General features: G+C 36.4%; 1 protein-coding gene across 1 annotated transcript in view; it reads left to right on the forward strand.

Annotated features, from left to right (window-relative positions):
- Positions 1-20,160, forward strand: part of LOC128660336 (ATP-binding cassette sub-family B member 5) — a 414,907-nt gene that overhangs the window by 205,633 nt on the left and 189,114 nt on the right. Inside the window, exon 7 of the mRNA XM_053714135.1 lies at positions 3,268-3,310. Within this exon, the coding sequence (XP_053570110.1) occupies positions 3,268-3,310 (43 nt within the window). The remainder of the gene's footprint in view (positions 1-3,267; positions 3,311-20,160) is intronic.

Raw genomic sequence — 20,160 nt, forward strand, 5'->3', positions numbered from 1 at the left:
GACTTTTCTGAGCCTGTCAAGTCCTTCTTTTGACCCATTTTGCCAAAGGAAAGGAAGTTGCCTAATAATTATGCACACCTGATATAGGGTGTTGATGTCATTAGACCACACCCCTTCTCATTACAGAGATGCACATCTCCTAATATGCTTAATTGGTAGTAGGCTTTCGAGCCTATACAGCTTGGAGTAAGACAACATGCATAACGAGGATGATGTGGTCAAAATACTAATTTGCCTAATAATTCTGCACTCCCTGTATATCTGTATATATCTATACCTATTTACAATCATGTATATATATATATATATATATATATAGGTATAGATATATTGTACCAAAATACCATTATATATATACAGTATATATATATATATATATATATATATATATATATATATATATATATATATATATATATATATATATATATATATATATATATATATATATATATATATATGTACAAAAGACTAGGTGTCAGCGCCTTCCTTCTGTGAAAACTCAGGATAAACCAGTGTATAAACTGTTGTGGGGTAACAATTCCCCTATCCCCATACACTTACTTCTAAAAACCTCAATCCATATGAGGTAAGTAGCCACCGTTTATAGACAATGCCCAATTAGCTGGTAATTCCAGGTCCGTAGTAAAAGGAATAAGGAAAAACGGAAAGGTAACTCAGCTATGCAGCAACTGCAATGCTTGATCCAGATCTCCACGGTACGCCTTCCTGCTTATTCTTTTTCAACAGAGAAGAAATGTGTGTCTAGTCCAAATTAATGTATGTGAAAGGATAATTCCTCAAAAATATCAGACGCTGTTAGCAATAGTTTCAGAACCAGGTTGCTAACAGCGTCCAATATTTTTGAGGAATTATCCATTAATTTAGACTAGACATACATTTCTTCTCTGTTGAAAAAGAATAAGCAGGACGGCAGACCATGGAGATATGGATCAAGCATTTCAGTTGCTGCATAGCTGAGTTACTTTTCCGGTTTTCCTTATTCCTTTTACTACGGACCTGGAATTACCAGCTAATTGGGCGTTGTCTATAAACGGTGGCTACTTACCTCATATGGATTGAGGTTTTTAGAAGTAAGTATATGGGGATAGGGGAATTGTTACCCCACAACAGTTTATACACTGGTTTATCCTGAGTTTTCACAGAAGGAAGGCGCTGACACCTAGTCTTTTGTACATATCTGTGTTTGGTGAAGATTACCTGGGAGTTTTCATTTACCCTTTCGGTCCTGCAGCCTTCTTTCGGACATATTATATCCTGCGGACTTGTGGACATTTAATAATACTATTATTTTTGTACAATTATATATACATTTTTTATACATAAATATTTTATATTATACAGGATAGCGCGGTTTAACATAGTCTTTAGTGCATATACTGTATATATATATATATACCATATTTTTCGCTCCATAAGACACACGTTTTTCCCCTTCAAAAGTAAGGGGAAATGTCTGTGCGTCTTATGGAGCGAATGTGACTGATAAAAAAAATATTAAATGAATGACACTGCACAGCAATGTTCCCTCATATGCGCCCAACCACGCATTGCTTTTAATGACCCCGCGCACTTGTTAATTATTCCCGCGCACCAAATGGGGTTTGTTTAGCCTGGAGCCCCCAGCGCCACAAATTGCCCTCGTTGCTCAGTTGAGATAGCACGGGCAAAGACAACACATCGTTGTGTGAGACTGGAGAGTGTGACACTGTGAGTTGATCAATTCTTGAACTCGTCTGCTGTAGGTGGAAGGAGCATCCATTTAGTAAGTTTAAGGTCTGCCTTTAGGGTCTGCCTGCTGAATATGATTACTTATCAGCGGTTTCAATATTTTATAAGTTCTCTGCTATGGCAAGCAGATAACATAAAATATTGAGACTAGACTGCTGATAAGTAATCCGATTCAGAGCAACTTGTTAACTCTCTCTGTCTTTGCTTTGATGACCGATCCGGTGCCGCAGATTCAGTAGCACTGTGTAATTGCATTATAGACACTGTCAATACAATTACACAGGACTACTGAATTTGCTGCACTGGATCAGTCATCAAAGCAAAGACCAAGAGAGTTAACAAGTTATGAAACGTATGTGTACTCTTGTGCTTCAGACTTATGTACGCTGCCCTTCATTTTAAAATTATAAATGAAACTATTATTTATTCATTCATTTTATTCATTTAAAACACAAATAGAGATTAAAATAATAATACCATGTAGGAATTGCTAAACCTTTTAAAACACTAAAGCAGTGATGGGCAATTAAAGGCATATGAAATCCAACATCTTCTTAAATGATTCATACAATTTTAAGAAAGTTTATAATTTACTTGTACTCTAAAATTTAATCCATTCTCTTCTTGGTATCCTTTGTTGAAAGTAGGTAGACTCAGGAGTGTGGGCACGTCTAGAGCACTATATGGCATTTCGTAATATTTTTTTTCTTGTTTTCCTCCTCTAAAAACTAGGTTCGTCTTATGGTCAGGTGCTTGTTATGGAGTGAAAAATACGGTATATATATATATATATATATATATATATATATATATATATATATATATATATATATATATATATATATATATATATATATATATATATGTATGTATGTATTTAAGAATAAATAGAACATATTTTTCTATGTGAAGAACATTGGAATGTGAAATATTCATATGTTCATGTCAGGTTAGCGCACATGAGAATATACAATTAGGTTTGCGTGCGAATAGGGTGTGTGCATGCGATATTTTAACTTTGGCTTTTAACGCTCACCGGGTTAGCATTTACTTATAACTTGTAATATGAGCTCAGCCCGACATGTGCAAAAAGCTTACTTCTAGATCAATTAACGCTCAAGCGGAAGTGTTAAATAAGCTCCACTTGTAATTTGCCCAAGATTATTATTATTGCTTATTTCAAGAACTCGAACAGAATTCCGCATGATGACCTTTTTAAATGAAAAACTCTTTGTTAATTTGGTTTTAGAGTACGTAGTAAGACACATATGTCACAATACAACTAATTCAATAGAAATTGAAATAAAATAAATGGAAAAAAGTGCTAAATGTTAATGTTGCATATAAATACACAAATACTACCATAATTATTTTACCACACTTTCCCTGTGTGTATTGTGAATACAGTGGATATGAGATGCATATGAAATCTGGTTGTATAAAAATGTTATAATATTTTTCGAACAATAAGATTTAATTGATTATAACTATATAATTCTTTTTTTTCTTTTGCAGCTGAATGCTCAAAGTTTAAACCTTTAGATGAACAAATGGTGATGTAAGTTCACAAGTTTATTTATTTTATACATTTTTATTTCCCCTTAAGAGAAATGCTTTATTATTGATTGTTTTCTACCAGTATATTTGAAATTTATTATTAAAGTTTTTTTTTTTTTAAATACAATATTATTGGTTTCTCCTTTCTCTAAATTCATCCCATTATTCTCTTTGTTTACTTTGTTATGTAATTTAGGGCCCGATGATCTAATCCTCGCAAGTTTTTCAAGCCGACCCTCACAGGGGCTGCACTTGTGGAATTATTATAAAATGGGGCAGTCCCTGCGAGTTGCGAGATGTATCCTATTGAAAGTAATAGAGCTCATTGAAAAGGAACACTTCACTCCATAGAGCGAAGTTATCAGTAAATAGGGGGAAGACTTTTAAAATTAAATCCTGCAGCCAATATAAATCACATTACCAACAACAATTCTTCTCCAGACTCAAGTATAAATCTTACAGATTTTTGGTAAAATGTGGAGCTGCCAAACTGGTGTGGCAAAGTCTGTGACCTTGCTATTTCATTGTTTCAAAGCAATCAATGATGGTAATGGTATAGGTAAAAACAGTGAGCTTTAATAACATAAATACACACACCTAGTCTTCAGTTCTTTGTGCAAGGTGTGCTTCAATCCGTGGATACCAATCCCAACAACACTGTTCACACACCAAGTAAGCTGCCCAATCTCACCCTGTGAGAGGTGTAACGTGCCTCCGGGAGTAACGACCACATGACCATTGAACAACCAATGAGAAGTAAAGTCAGTCCACTCCACACTGAAGTAAATTAGAGCCAAAACTCTAAATAAGGCTCCGTAGGCTCAAAATATACAGCCACCCACAAAGTGGCTCAAGGGCAGCAACAAAAACAAAATGTCAAAACAGGAGTAAAACAAAACATTAGTATAAACACCATCTATAGTACACCATTGTGAATGAACCTCCAACATGTTTCCTGCCCCACATGAAATCCCAAAAATGTTCTTTCATGATTCAGATAGAGAATACAATTTTAAACAATTTTCCATTTACTTCTATTATTTAATTTGCTTCCTTCTTTTGTTATCCTTTACTAAAAGGTTCATCTAGGTTCTAGCTGCTGATTGGTGGCTGCATAAATATAACAATTGTCATTGGCACACCCATGTGTTCAGTTAGAAACCAGTAGTGCATTGCAGCTCCTTCAACAAATGATACCAAGAGAATTAAACAAATTAGATAATAGAAGTAAATTAGAAAGTTGTTTAACATTGTATTCTGTATCTGAATCATGAAAGAGAATTGTTGGGTTTCATGACACTTTAAGGAACATATATGTGTAGTACACCAACTGGTTTACAATCCAAGCGCTGAAACAAAATAATAGAAACAAATAAATATGTGTGTACATATCTTTAAAAAATGTTGTCTGTTTAAAAAAAAACTTTTTTTCAAAATGTATATAGAAAAACATAAAGAAACAAAAATACAAGAGTGAAAAAAATTAAATAATAGTAATAATGAAAAAATAATAATAAGAAAACATAAGAAGAAAAATGAATAAATTATAATGATAAACTGATTTATTATTGTCCTTTAATGAGTTTTAAATCACTGGTTACATTCATACCATTTGAAGACCCTGTATTAAATGTGTAGATCCAATAAACTTCTTTTTATTTAGGGTCCCCAATCCATCTCCTCCAGTAAGGTTAACAGGTATTCTCAGTAAGGTTAATAGGTACTCTATCAATGGCTTGAAATTTAAAGATACTATAAGCAAAACAGATGGTTTGAGAATTAAAGGTGTCAGAAGACCTGTTTGATTCAAAATTTTTAGCCAAAGGTGTTTTTGGTACCCCACATTCGATGTTCCCTAACGTGGTCCTTTAAAAAAACAGGTTGTACGACCTACATATTGAAGGCCACATTGTTGGTATGTTATGAGACAACATAATTAGAATTACAGTCTAAGTGATGCCTTATCTGATATTCCAAATCTGTATTAGAGGACATAAATGTTGAACATATAATAACATGGCTACAATACTTACAAGGGAATCTCCTCAATTTAAAAAATATATTTATATATTTCTACAAGTAAGACAATATCTGTTTTTGAAAAATCAATTTTCGATCTATCTCCTATAGTATAGACCTTACTTGAAAAAAATCTAATGCTATTCTAAAGATAAGGTATTAAAGATAATAAGACTCTATATTGGAACAATTATGGTGAAGGCGCATAAATTGTTCCAAAGAAATTGACTTTTAACTAGAATCAGACCTCAATATAGTGTTGCAAGATGTAGTTTTTCTAAATTAAGGAATGTTATTTAAAGTATGCATTAGCCCTTAGAGATAGACTTGTGATGAGACGCTATGACAAAGCATTACTTGATAAAACCTTGCAAGAATTAAAAGGAATGGATAGGAAAGACTTGCTGAAGAAGTATTTGGTAATTTAAATTATACCAATTTTGCGGATTTTTATGCAGATGTATACCTAGGTATGTAAGAGAGTCTACAACTTTAAATGGAGATTCAAGTATACTGGATCTGGTCTTTTGTACCCACATACGTTCACTTTTAGTGTAATTTATTTTATATCCTGAAAAAGTACTGAAACGGTTTAAGCATGTTAAGAATAGAGGTATTGCTTGAGAGGTGTTGTATAGGAAGATTAACCGGTCATCTGCATATAATATAATTTTTAGTGTTGGTGTAGCCATAGGAATCCCTACGCATATTTGTCTTAACCCGATAGCCAGGGGTTCAAGAGCAATATTAAAAAGTAGAGGGGAAAGTGGACAACCCTGTCTAGTACCTTTTTTAATGATATTGCCTTGGTTAATGAGCCGTTAATCAGAAGGAAGGATATCGGTTTTCTATATAGGTTGTGGATAAAATAAACAGAATGTTTTTTAAATCCAAATTTTGCAATTGCTTTAAACAAATACTCCCATTCAATCGAATTAAAGGCCTTCTCGGCATCAAGTGTTAATAGAGCTGTATCATGTTTTAATTGTTTCCCTTTAATATTCTCTATGTTTCACATATAATCTAGAAATGTTGTAACTTTACGGATATTTTTAGACCATTTTCTTGATGCCATGAAGCCCGTTTGATCCGAGTGGATAATTCTATCAAGACAGCACATTAATCTAGCGGCCACAATTGATGTTAAGATTTTATAATCTGCATTCAAAACTGATATCGGTCTATATGAAGCTAGATCTTCTAATTATTTGCCTTTTTTTGGTATCAAGGTAATATTTGCTGAGTAGTGAACTGATATTGGGTTATTATGTACAAAATAATTATTGAAAAGTTTTTCTAGAACAGGGCTAATTTCTTCTACCAATATTTTCAAATATTCTGCAGGCAGACAGTAGATCAAGACTAACTTAGAAATATGGACAGCTTTCCCGTTGTCAATATCAGCAAGAGTTAGTCTTATTAAGACAATTATCTTCCCACAACTATTATACCCACTGCAGAATCTTCCTTTGCTTTTAAAAAAAATCTGACATAAATAAAATAAATGCTATGATTGCTAAATTTATCTGGCATGGCAGGAAAGCATGTATTTCTATTAATAAGCTAACCCAAAAACGTAACATCTTGCCTTATCCAATATTAGTTTACAATCTGGCTGCCCTGGTCAAAATTGCAATTGACTGGTTGGCAGAATCCAATTGGTTCTCCTCAATAGACATTGAAAGCTATATTATTTATCCTTTCTCTCAGAAAGCTATCCTACATAATTTACCTGGTGAAGTTCCTAGCAATGTAGGTAGTCTAATCACTATTAATAATGTAGTGATAGCATGGCGCAAATTCTGTGTTTTGATCTGAGCAAACTACTCTTTCTCTGAATATTTACCCATAATAGGTAATGCAGAAATTACCCCCGCAAGTAGTCAGAAAGCATTTAAGATCTGGGAGGAGAAGAGTTTGAAATATATCTACCAAATTCTACTGGATACGGATATAATAAGAACTGATAAGCACAGAGTGTGATCACTAAACTCCTGAGTTACCTAAGGGTCCCTTTCAAAGGGGTGGAAAATCAACAAAAATAGTTCAATTAATCAGGAGCGCTAAAAAGCTATTTATCGCTTTTAGCTTTTTAGCGCTCCTGATTAATTTAACTATTTTTGTTGATTTTCTACTAGATACGGGCCAAATAGCATCATTTGAATCTCTCACAATACAATTTGATCTTCACAGAAAATTCTGTTCGCCTATTTTCAAATACAACACTTTATTAATAGCAAGGATTGGGTATTTGATAGTAGTGATCCATGGTCTGATATTAGAATATGTATTCAAAAATCTGTTGGGGGAACCTCATCAATATCACTAATATATAATATAATGCTGGCTAAACAGTCAAATTTTTCTAGATAAAATATGCAATATATGGATACCCTACTTTCCAGATACGAACCACGAAAAAGTAAAGACAAGTTTTACCACACTAAGTAAATGCAGGGTTTCAATAAACTGGAAAGAGTCACACATGAAACTGTTGAATAATTACTATTTTACCCCTGTTAGATTGAAAATAATGTTTTTACCGCAAACATTCTTATGTCCACGCTGCTCATACTCGAAAGCAGACATTCTGCATATGTTCAGTCTCTGTCCAAAGATTTATCAATTTTGGAATAAGGTTACTTACTGGTTTAATAAAACCTATAGGGTTGATATTTCCATTGGGCCAGAAGAGATCATATTCCTTAAAACCCAAACAGATAATCAAAGCCTATATGGAAGCGTATTGAATACAGTAATCTTACTGTCCAGACACTTAAAATTGAAAGCTTGGAAGGGAAGAACAGCCCCTAGTTTTTCACTCTTCATTAGAGAAATACAGAATCAAATCATTTTTTAATCTTTCCATATACAATTAACAGGGGGAATTTTTTTTTAAAAGTTTCTAGTAGGATGGCTCCCTGTAATTAAAACTTACTCTCACCAAATCCAAAGATGTATATTAAACCCTTTCTTGAGTTCCAATAGCTTTGCAGAATTAATGTTGTTAGACGAATTTCCAGCATCATAGATCTCACTATACAGGGAGTGCAGAATTATTAGGCAAGTTGTATTTTTGAGGATTAATTTTATTATTGAACAACAACCATGTTCTCAATGAACCCAAAAAACTCATTAATATCAAAGCTGAATATTTTTGGAAGTAGTTTTTAGTTTCTTTTTAGTTTTAGCTATTTTAGGGGGATATCTGTGTGTGCAGGTGACTATTACTGTGCATAATTATTAGGCAACTTAACAAAAAACAAATATATACCCATTTCAATTATTTATTTTTACCAGTGAAACCAATATAACATCTCAACATTCACAAATATACATTTCTGACATTCAAAAACAAAACAAAAACAAATCAGTGACCAATATAGCCACCTTTATTTGCAAGGACACTCAAAAGCCTGCCATCCATGGATTCTGTCAGTGTTTTGATCTGTTCACCATCAACATTGCGTGCAGCAGCAACCACAGCCTCCCAGACACTGTTCAGAGAGGTGTACTGTTTTCCCTCCTTGTAAATCTCACATTTGATGATGGACCACAGGTTCTCAATGGGGTTCAGATCAGGTGAACAAGGAGGCCATGTCATTAGATTTTCTTCTTTTATACCCTTTCTTGCCAGCCACGCTGTGGAGTACTTGGACGCGTGTGATGGAGCATTGTCCTGCATGAAAATCATGTTTTTCTTGAAGAATGCAGACTTCTTCCTGTACCACTGCTTGAAGAAGGTGTCTTCCAGAAACTGGCAGTAGGACTGGGAGTTGAGCTTGACTCCATCCTCAACCCAAAAAGGCCCCACAAGCTCATCTTTGATGATACCAGCCCAAACCAGTACTCCACCTCCACCTTGCTGGCGTCTGAGTCGGACTGGAGCTCTCTGCCCTTTACCAATCCAGCCACGGGCCCATCCATCTGGCCCATCAAGACTCACTCTCATTTCATCAGTCCATAAAACCTTAGAAAAATCAGTCTTGAGATATTTCTTGGCCCAGTCTTGACGTTTCAGCTTGTGTGTCTTGTTCAGTGGTGGTCGTCTTTCAGCCTTTCTTACCTTGGTCATGTCTCTGAGTATTGCACACCTTGTGCTTTTGGGCACTCCAGTGATGTTGCAGCTCTGAAATATGGCCAAACTGGTGGCAAGTGGAATCTTGGCAGCTGCACGCTTGACTTTTCTCAGTTCATGGGCAGTTATTTTGCGCCTTGGTTTTTCCACACGCTTCTTGCGACCCTGTTGACTATTTTGAATGAAACGCTTGATTGTTCGATGATCACGCTTCAGAAGCTTTGCAATTTTAAGAGTGCTGCATCCCTCTGCAAGATATCTCACTATTTTTGACTTTTCTGAGCCTGTCAAGTTCTTCTTTTGACCCATTTTGCCAAAGGAAAGGAAGTTGCCTAATAATTATGCACACCTGATATAGGGTGTTGATGTCATTAGACCACACCCCTTCTCATTACAGAGATGCACATCACCTATAAATGCTTAATTGGTAGAAGGCTTTCGAGCCTATACAGCTTGGAGTAAGACAACATGCATAAAGAGGATGATGTGGTCAAAATACTCATTTGCCTAATAATTCTGCACTCCCTGTATAGAGAATTATACTAATAGTTATAAAACCTTTGTTTCAGTCTCGTTAACCTATGACTCTGAGTCGTGTTGCATGACTTGGGGTTTGGGTTCTGGGAGACAGGGGGGGGGGATTTTTTTTTTTTCTCTCTCTTTCCTGGTAATTTGTGTTTTATTATTTTCAGAAAAATATTATTCCAAGTGGTAATTATGAACAAGAAGGTAAAACTTGTTTTGATGAGCTGAATTTCTGATGTTAATGATTTTCAGCTAAAAATGTATGTTCATTTTCCTTTACCTTGTATTCGAGATTGGATTGTAATTAATAAATATATATTTTTTAAAAAAAAAGGAAAGACTTGCTGTTTGATAAAAGAGAGAGTCAAGATCACATGGATAGCAGTGGTATACTAACATGTATTACTAGATATAGTTAACAATATGACAACATTTGTCAAATAAAAAATATTTATCATTAATTTCTAGAGATCCTAAGTTAAAACCTTATTTTCCGAAGGTCATTAGATTTGTTTCTAGGAAGGCCTATATTATAGGAGATAGAATAAAAGGGGATTTTTTTAAAAAAATTGAGTACTCAGCATTGGCTTACTCATCGAAATGTTTCTTTTTTGTTGTGTGGGAGATCCTCTTGTATGTGTTGGAGCCATGTTATTTTAAATCCAACATTTATGTCCTCTAATACAGGTTTGGAATATCAGATAAGACACCACTTAGATTGTAATTCTAATGATGTTGTCTATCTCATAACATGTCAACAATGTGGCCTTCAATATTTAGGACCGCATTAGGGAACATATTTTGTCTCTGGAGTACCTAAACATTTTGCATTACACAGATCTTCGGACACCTTTAATTCTCAAACCATCTGTTTTGCTTATAGTATGTTTAAATTCCAAGCCATTGATAGAGTACCCTAAATAAAAAAGAATTTTATTGGAGCTACACATTGAATACAGGGTCCCCAAATGATATGAATGTGACCAGTGATTTAAAACTCATTGTAGGACAATAATAAATCAGTACTAGTTTATCATTATCATTTATTCATTTTTCTTATTATTTTTTTTATTTTTTCATTATTACTATTTTATTTTTTACTTATCAATTGCCATTTGTATTTTGTTTCTATATAAATTTTGAAAAAAAAGTGTTTTTTAAAAAAAAAGACAAACGGCTAGATTTAGAGTTCTGCGGCCAAAGGTGTGCGTTAGCTACGCGTGTATTTTTCCCCCCCGCACCTTTTAAATACCGCTGGTATTTAGAGTTCACAGAAGGGCTGCGTTAGGCTCCAAAAAAGGGAGTGTAGAGCATATTTACCGCCACTGCCACTCTAAATACCAGCATTGCTTACGGACGCGGCCAGCTTCAAAAACGTGCTCGTGAACGATTCCCCCATAGGAAACAATGGGGCTGTTTGAGCTGAAAAAAAACCTAACACATGCAAAAAAGCAGCGTTAAGCTCCTAACGCAGCCCCATTGTTTCCTATGGGGAAACACTACCTAAGTCTGCACCTAACACCCTAACATGAACCCCGAGTCTAAACACCCATAACCTTACACTCATTAACCCCTAATCTGCCGACCCCACTATCGCTGACCCCTGCATATTATTATTAACCCCTAATCTGCCGCTCCGTACACCGCCGCAACCTACGTTATCCCTATGTACCCCTAATCTGCTGCCCCTAACACCGACAACCCCTATATTATATTTATTAACCCCTAATCTGCCGCACCCGCTATCGCTGACCCCTGCATATTATTATTAACCCCTAATCTGCCGCTCCGCACACCGCCGCAACCTACGTTATCCCTATGTACCCCTAATCTGCTGCCCCTAACACCGCCGACCCCTATATTATATTTATTAACCCCTAATCTGCCGCTCCCAACGTCGCCTCCACCTACCTACAATAATTAACCCCTAATCTGCTGACCGGACGTCACCGCTACTCTAATAAATGTATTAACCCCTAAAGCTAAGTCTAACCCTAACACTAACACACCCCTAACTTAAATATAATTTAAATTTAACGAAATAAATTAACTCTTATTAAATAAATTATTCCTATTTAAAGCTAAATACTTACCTGTAAAATAAACCCTAATATAGCTACAATATAAATAATAATTATATTGTAGCTATTTTAGGATTAATTTTACCAGGTACAATAGCTATTGAATAGTTAAGAACTATTTAATAGTTACCTAGTTAAAATAATTACAAAATTACCTGTAAAATAAATCCTAACCTAAGTTACAATTAAACCTAACACTACACTATCAATAAATAAATTAAATAAACTACCTACAATTATCTACAATTAAACCTAACACTACACTATCAATAAATTAATTACATAAAATACCTACAAATAAATACAATTAAATAAACTAACTAAAGTACAAAAAATAAAAAAGAACTAAGTTACAAAAAATAAAAAAAATATTTACAAACATTAGAAAAATATTACAACAATTTTAAACTAATTACACCTACTCTAAGCCCCCTAAAAAAATAACAAAGCCCCCCAAAATAAAAAAAAATGCCGTACCCTATTCTAAAATTAAAATAGAAAAGCTCTTTTACCTTACCAGCCCTTAAAATGGCCCTTTGGCTGTTCCGATCAGCCAATAGAATGCGAGCTCAATCTGATTGGCTGATCGGATCAACCAATCGGATTGAACTTGATTGGCTGATTCCATCAGCCAATCAGAATTTTCCTACCTTAATTCCGATTGTCTGATAGAATCCTATCAGCCAATCGGAATTCGAGGGACGCCATCTTCGATGACGTCCGTCATTTAAAGGAACCTTCATTCGGACTTAGGACGTCGCAAGCAGAGGATGGATCCGCGCCGGAGGTCTTCAAGATGGAGCCGGTCGTCATCGGATGGAAAAACGTAGAAGATGCGGCTTGGATGAAGATGTTTGCCGGTCCGGAACGACTCTTCTGCCCAGATAGGATGAAGACTTCTGCCCGAAGATGGAATTCTTTAGCCGCCGCTTGGATCCAGACTTCAGCCGGAGGATGGACGTCACTCTTCAACCCCCGCTTGGGTTTGGATGAAGATTTCGGAGGCTCTTCTGGACAAATCGGGACCCGGTGTGGTGAAGACAAGGTAGGGAGATCTTCAGGGGCTTAGTGTTAGGTTTATTTAAGGGGGGTTTGGGTTAGATTAGGGGTATGTGGGTGGTGGGTTGTAATGTTGGGGGGTATTGTATGTTTTTTTTTACAGGCAAAAGAGCTGAATTCTTTGGGGCATGCCCCGCAAAGGGCCCTTTTAAGGGCTGGTAAGGTAAAAGAGCTTTTCTATTTTAATTTTAGAATAGGGTAGGGCATTTTTTTTATTTTGGGGGGCTTTGTTATTTTATTAGGGGGCTTAGAGTAGGTGTAATTAGTTTAAAATTGTTGTAATATTTTTCTAATGTTTGTAAATATTTTTTTATTTTTTGTAACTTAGTTCTTTTTTATTTTTTGTACTTTAGTTAGTTTATTTATAACTATTTAATAGCTATTGTACCTGGTTAAAATAAATGCAAAGTTGCCTGTAAAATAAATATTAATCCTAAAATAGCTACAATATAATTATAATTTATATTGTAGCTATATTAGGGTTTATTTTACAGGTAAGTATTTAGCTTTAAATAGGAATAATCTATTTAATAAGAGTTCATTTATTTCGTTAGATTTAAATTATATTTAATTTAGGGGGGTGTTAGTGTTAGGGTTAGACTTAGCTTTAGGGGTTAATACATTTATTATAGTGTTGGCGAGGTCCGGTCGGCAGATTAGGGGTTAATACTTGAAGTTAGGTGTCGGTGAGGTTAGGGAGGGCAGATTAGGGGTTAATACTATTTATTATAGGGTTATTGAGGCGGGAGTGAGACGGATTAGGGGTTAATAACTTTATTATAGTAGCGTGAGGTCCGGTCGGCAGATTAGGGGTTAATAATTATAGGTAAGGTAGCAGCGACATTGGGGGGGCAGATTAGGGGTTAATAAATATTATGTAGGGGTCGGCGGTGTTAGGGGCAGCAGATTAGGGGTACATAGGTATAATGTAGGTTGCGGTGGTTTACGGAGCGGCAGATTAGGGGTTAAAAAAATATGCAGGTGTCAGCGATAGCGGGGGCGGCAGATTAGGGGTTAATAAATATTATGTAGGTGTTGGCGGTATTAGGGGCAGCAGATTAGGGGTACATAGGGATAACGTAGGTGGCGGCGGTGTGCGGTCGGCAGATTAGGGGTTAAAAAATTTTAATAGAGTGGCGGCGATGTGGGGGGACCTCGGTTTAGGGGTACATAGGTAGTTTATGGGTGCTAGTGTACTTTAGAGCACAGTAGTTAAGAGCTTTATGAACCGGCGTTAGCCCAGAAAGCTCTTAACTCCTGGTTTTTTTCTGCGGCGGGAGTTTTGTCGTTAGAGTTCTAACGCTCACTTCAGCCACGACTCTAAATACCGGCGTTAGAAAGATCCCATTGAAAAGATAGGATACGCAATTGACGTAAGGGGATCTGCGGTATGGAAAAGTCGCGGCTGGAAAGTGAGCGTTAGACCCTTTCCTGGCTGACTCTAAATACCAGCGGTAGCCCAAAACCAGCGTTAGGAGCCTCTAACGCTGGTTTTGACGGCTAACGCCAAACTCTAAATATAGCCGAGAATTTTTTAAAGATATGTACACAAATGTTTACTTTTTATTCTATTATTTTGTTTCAGTGCTTTGATTGTAAACCAGTTGATGTGCTAGACATATATGTAAAAATTAAAAGAAAGAAGGGTGTTATAGCCTTAGCTATGAACAGTGGATAGTGTTAAGACCCTATATAAAGAGAAAACAGTATACTTTTTGTGACACAATAGCAATAGTAAGTAATAGTGAGAAAGCTTAGCAGAAAAATTCTTGAAAGGACTCTGTGTCGCTTATGCCTATGGAAAGGTCCCTTACACTCTTTCTACATGATGAAATGATAGTAATCAATATAAGGAGCAGTATTAGTGCGCAGGAGAGATATAGGTTTTACAATAAGAGATTTAAAATAGAAGTCAATGTAAAGTTCATACAGCAGTTTGAGTTGTTCCAATAAGGGAGCTCCAAATTTTAATAATAACTTTACAAGTCTGGAAAAGTTCAAAAATATTGTCCCAGTACGTTTGTATTCAAGAAAATGATAGAAATAGGTACTCACCAAACCCTACCTCAATCCTATGAGGTAAGGGCAATGCTCTGTCACGGATAGGGGAAGATGTTTACCCCCACCATTGTTTCATAACTTCAATGTCTCTTAGAGGTGGTAGTCTGATTAAATATTTATTGACAGTCTCATTCCGAAGGAAAAGACAAGAGATAAAAATCAGGGGACATCCAATAGTGTAAAACTGTTTAATCGAATTAATATTAATAATACAATTAAAATGCTTACAAATTCAAACCTAAATCAGTATCAGGTAAGTGATAGCTGGTATTAAAGTTGTATGTTCAGATAGTCCATTTTACCTGAAGTTATCCGGATCAGTGTCTGCAAGGAAAAGGTCGGCCTCAGGTACAGTATAATATGGATTATGATAGCCTTGGTGACTCTATAGTCCCAATTTTATTAAAGACAGGAGGCAAGTATTTTGCTTTATTTTATTTACTTTCTAAACTCCAGCAGTAATACAAGTACAGAAAAAAGAAACATAGTATATCTGGACAACCAGATCACAGTACACGGTAACAATCCACTTCCTCTTTCTTTACTGGTCCAGACCGAACCAATCCTCAGGAACTGTAGAATATAAGACCAACGGGTCTCCAACGGAACCGGAACGTGATTCCTTAACAAATAACTCCCAGGAAGATATCCTGAACTCGAAGTCAGATTATTCCCACTAGAATAAAACAAATAATGCATAAAAGTAACACAAAATATATATATATATATATATATATATATATATATATATATATATATATATATATATATATATATATATATATATATATCATATATATACAAATAGGGAGGGAAAAAAGAGGTTTACTCAAGGGGGGGGGGCAAAATACTCGCCTTCTGTCTTTAATAAAATTGGGACTATAGAGTCACCAAGGCTATCATAATCCATATTTTATGACAAGATAGGAGGCTCCTATTTTGCTTTTTAAAGCTTAAGTATCTAACAGTGACAAAACAACCTGAGAAATAGGTTTAAAATAAAATTTACAAAATATAGAGTCAGAAGACCAGTCTGATGCAGCCAGTAAGTCTTGCAAAGAGCAACCTTTCCTAAAGGCACAAGTGGCTGCCAACCCTCTGAGTGAACTCTGAAGGAGGATGGGATGTGAGCTAGGGACATGACCCATTGTATCCATCTGTCAATAGTAGGAACCGATATGGGACGAAAGGGTTGAATATAGGAAATCAGTAAAGAGCCTTTATCTGATGTACGTAAAGGAGCAGTGTGAGCGCAGTATTCTTTAAGGCATCTTGCTACACATAGTAGAGGTTCTGAATCTAGATAAGGGTAAGATAAAAAGGACAAAAAGGTTTTATTCTATTAATTATTCTATTAATATGAAACTGTAAACCTGACGGAGATAGAGAAAATCTGTCTACATCAAGAGCCTGAACATCAGAAGGCTCTTCTAAAGGAGAGAAGACAGAGAAGGGAGGCCAATTTAGCTGACAGTTGTTTCATGGATAGCAAGGAGTTATCCGGCCGAGATTGAAATAAGGACAGAAGTTTTGATACCTCCCAAAGGGATTTATAACGAGATTGAGGGGTGATCCTAAGACAAATATCCCTCAGGAGGCGAGAGATGAGAGGGTCCTTACCAACCGGTAAGCCATTAACCGATAAGTGGGCCGCTGAAATGGCCGAGTGAAAGAGATTAACCGTACAATAGGCTTTCCCTTGTTCATATAGATGCGCAAGGAAATTAGCTATAATCACCGGAGGTGCTGAAAAGTGATCCATACATTCTGCCAAGCACAAATGAACCCTGATCGACCAAGCAGATTTATTGGACCGCCCAGTTCCAGGGGCCCAGAAATCTCTGAGGAGACCCTGAGCTGCTTGATCCACAAATAATTTTGAAGAAACAGCACACCTTTGCTTTTTCAGTGGGGCACGGAACAAAACGGACTTGCCAGGTCCCAGTCAATCCAGATTCAAAGAGTATTCCAGCCACCAAGTTTTCTTAAAAGACCTTTATTTCACATAGGGTCCCAAAGAAACAGTTACAACGTTTCAAGCCACACCAGGCTCTTAATCATGTATAATTAGATACACAGGTGTATGCCTTATATACCCTTACCTGTTATTCTACATCCTGTGTTAGAATCCAACTGCACAACAGTGCCATCTTGTGGATGCAATAATTCAATGCAACTCCAAATTCAACACAGGAGGTGAATAAACACATAGATAAAATCACTTAAAAAGACATATACAACCAAGTACAAATTTAAAAAGAGGAACAATGCACAGCAAAATTATTTCAATCAACTGATGTTATTTATGTTGTTAATAGAGAAAAGGATTTTTATCCTAATATATTATCACAGGTTCTATTAGAGAAAAAGACTCCAGTCAAAATCTTTGTTCATACCCCTTGGCTTCATGGATTCTAGTTTATATACCCAGAACATCTCTCTCATTTTTAATAGTTGTTCCCTATCTCCACCCCTTCTAGGCCTATCTACTTGTTCAATAATTTGAAACCTAAGTTGGCTGATATTATGACCCATAGAGAGGAAGTGAGAGGAAATTGGTGCCTCTTTATTCTTGCATCTAATATTAGATTTGTGTTCAGTTATCCTCTCCCTTACCTCTCTACAGGTCTCGCCAATATAAATTTGGCCACACGGACATTTAATAAGATAGATACAGTATGTAGCCCTGCATGTGAGATACTTATTTATTTTATATTTCTTCCCAGTAATGGAATGATGAAAAATTTCCCCCTTGATCATAGAGCTACAGTTGGAACAGTTCAGACATTGGTAGCAACCATATCTCTTAGGCCCAATAGTTTTCTGGCTCTCTTGTTTACAGCTACCAATATCTGAATGTACCAACTCATCTTTAATACTTCTGTTTTTCTTATAAGCCACCATTAAATTTTCTTTAAATTCCAAGACTTCTGGATGGCAGTCTTTTATTATATGCCAATTTTTCTTCAAGATACCAGGGGAAGCATGAAGGAGTGAAGGACTCACCTTGGTTAGTGGGAACTGGAAGGTTTTGAGGATGACCTCTGGCTCGGAAGGGCCGGCTTCTTGTAGGGAACAATGGTCTAATTTGTGGAGCATATTGTTGGCGGAAGGAGCCTCTGACTGTTGCTCGGCTGGACGAACGACCCCTGAAACATCCAGCCCTGGCAAAATAAACCCTGTTATAGAGCACTCTGCACACATTGGACTGAGCTCTGTCCAAAGAGGTAAATGTAGAAACAAATCTATTCAGATCTTGAATAAAGGATTCCCCAAAGAGCAATCCTTTGGCTGAGGAGCTGCCTTCTGTCTTTGCCATATCAGCCAGTTTAGGGTCTAGCCTGGCAAGAGCTGCCCTACGCCTCTCAGTAGAGAGTGCTACATTGGTGTTGCCTAGGAGGGAAACTGTGCGTTGTGCCCATTCTCTGACCTGCTGAGGGTCCAAGGGTTGTGAAGTTACCATTGCCTGATCGGCGAGCTGTAAAATTTGTGTGATGGGGCCCACCATGTCTAATAATTTATCTTGGGCCGACCTAAGTGATTTGTCTAGGCCCCTTCTAGGGTCTCTCCTAACCCTGGTGAGGAAAGTCACCAGAGTGGAGTCGAATTCAGGGGTTGAAGATTCCCTATCTGGGAGCACGGGACGTGGGCATTCTGCCCATAATTTATTCCTCGTGGGAATAGGGAGGGTCTTTCTTAGCCATATCTGTAAGTAATGCATTATATGTGGTGAAGGGGACCATTCAGATGACCGTGAGTGTCTTATTTGGTGAGGGTCAAACATGAGTTGACCTAAGGGGTCGATTATGGTTTGGGCAGGGTAGGTGTCAGTGTCCTCTTGAGGACAGGGTGTTTTGTGAGGCTCTTCAGGCCAATCTTCCTCTGACTCATGATTTGATAGGTACCCGTCTAGGTAGTACATGGGTTTATTTGGTTCAGAGGTAGTATTATTGTCATTGTCTTTCCTTATTATTACTCCAGGGATAGGGGTTATGGCAGGCTTATTTTTCTTAGTAAGGGGGGGGGGGTTCCCATGGGTGTTTGGATTTGGAAGTTTGCTTTTTAGAGGTCTCTGGTTCAGAGGGGTTATGCGTCAGGACCGGAGTTTCAAGGGTCTCCTGTATCATGTTTTCACCATAGATGAAATATCTGCTAGGACTGTATGTCAATAGGGGTTTGTTTATCATCATCAGACATGATATCTGATTATTAAATAAAGGAATAAATAAAATATATATCTATATATAATGATATGGTTAATACATGTATTTTTTGCCTACTGCAGAGCTCAGAGAGTATGGCCAAATGCCAGAAAAACTCTTCTGTATAGTTTTGTTAAATGGATACTTTTTTCTTTGTTGTTTCCTTTAGATATTATTCACAGGTATTGTTGGATATTGAGCCGTATCTGCAGGTGTATATAAATTACTTTAGTACCCCATATATTATTTGATTGTATCATTTAACTTTAAAATAAGTACCATTTTTCTTACTGCAAATACGTTTTGGTTGGTGGTATAGTGGAAAATAAAATCCAAGATGGCCGCGGTCACGTGGTGACGTCCCATGCGTAGTAAGCAAGTATTGCAAAATTCCTCTACCAAGATGGTTGCCGGGGCACCACTCGTGGTGGTAAAAAGTGCACCCAGACATCGATACTGTCAGAAGATATGTAAGCCTTCAATCTAGATCCACTACGCTACCAACAATACTTAATTTTACATCATTATTATATATTATAGTTACACAAACAGTTTTAATAGAAAAGTTAAGATAGAGAAAAGTTTGAAATCACAAACAAATATTAAAGTATATTTTAGAACTATATTAGTTAGAAAAGGATGTAGAAAATAATCCACTCTCAATGAATGAGTGGCAGGGAAAATAGTATTAGATCTCAAGAAACAGAGAAATACAATGCAATTTGAAAATCAATTCACCTTGCTGCTGGAGCAGTAAAGAAAGAGGAAGTGGATTGTCCAGAGCCTGGCTTTATTGATGTGTACTGTGATCTGATTGGTTGTCCAG

This window comes from Bombina bombina, chromosome 5, assembly GCF_027579735.1.
Source record: "Bombina bombina isolate aBomBom1 chromosome 5, aBomBom1.pri, whole genome shotgun sequence".
In the NCBI taxonomy this organism is placed as follows: domain Eukaryota; kingdom Metazoa; phylum Chordata; class Amphibia; order Anura; family Bombinatoridae; genus Bombina; species Bombina bombina.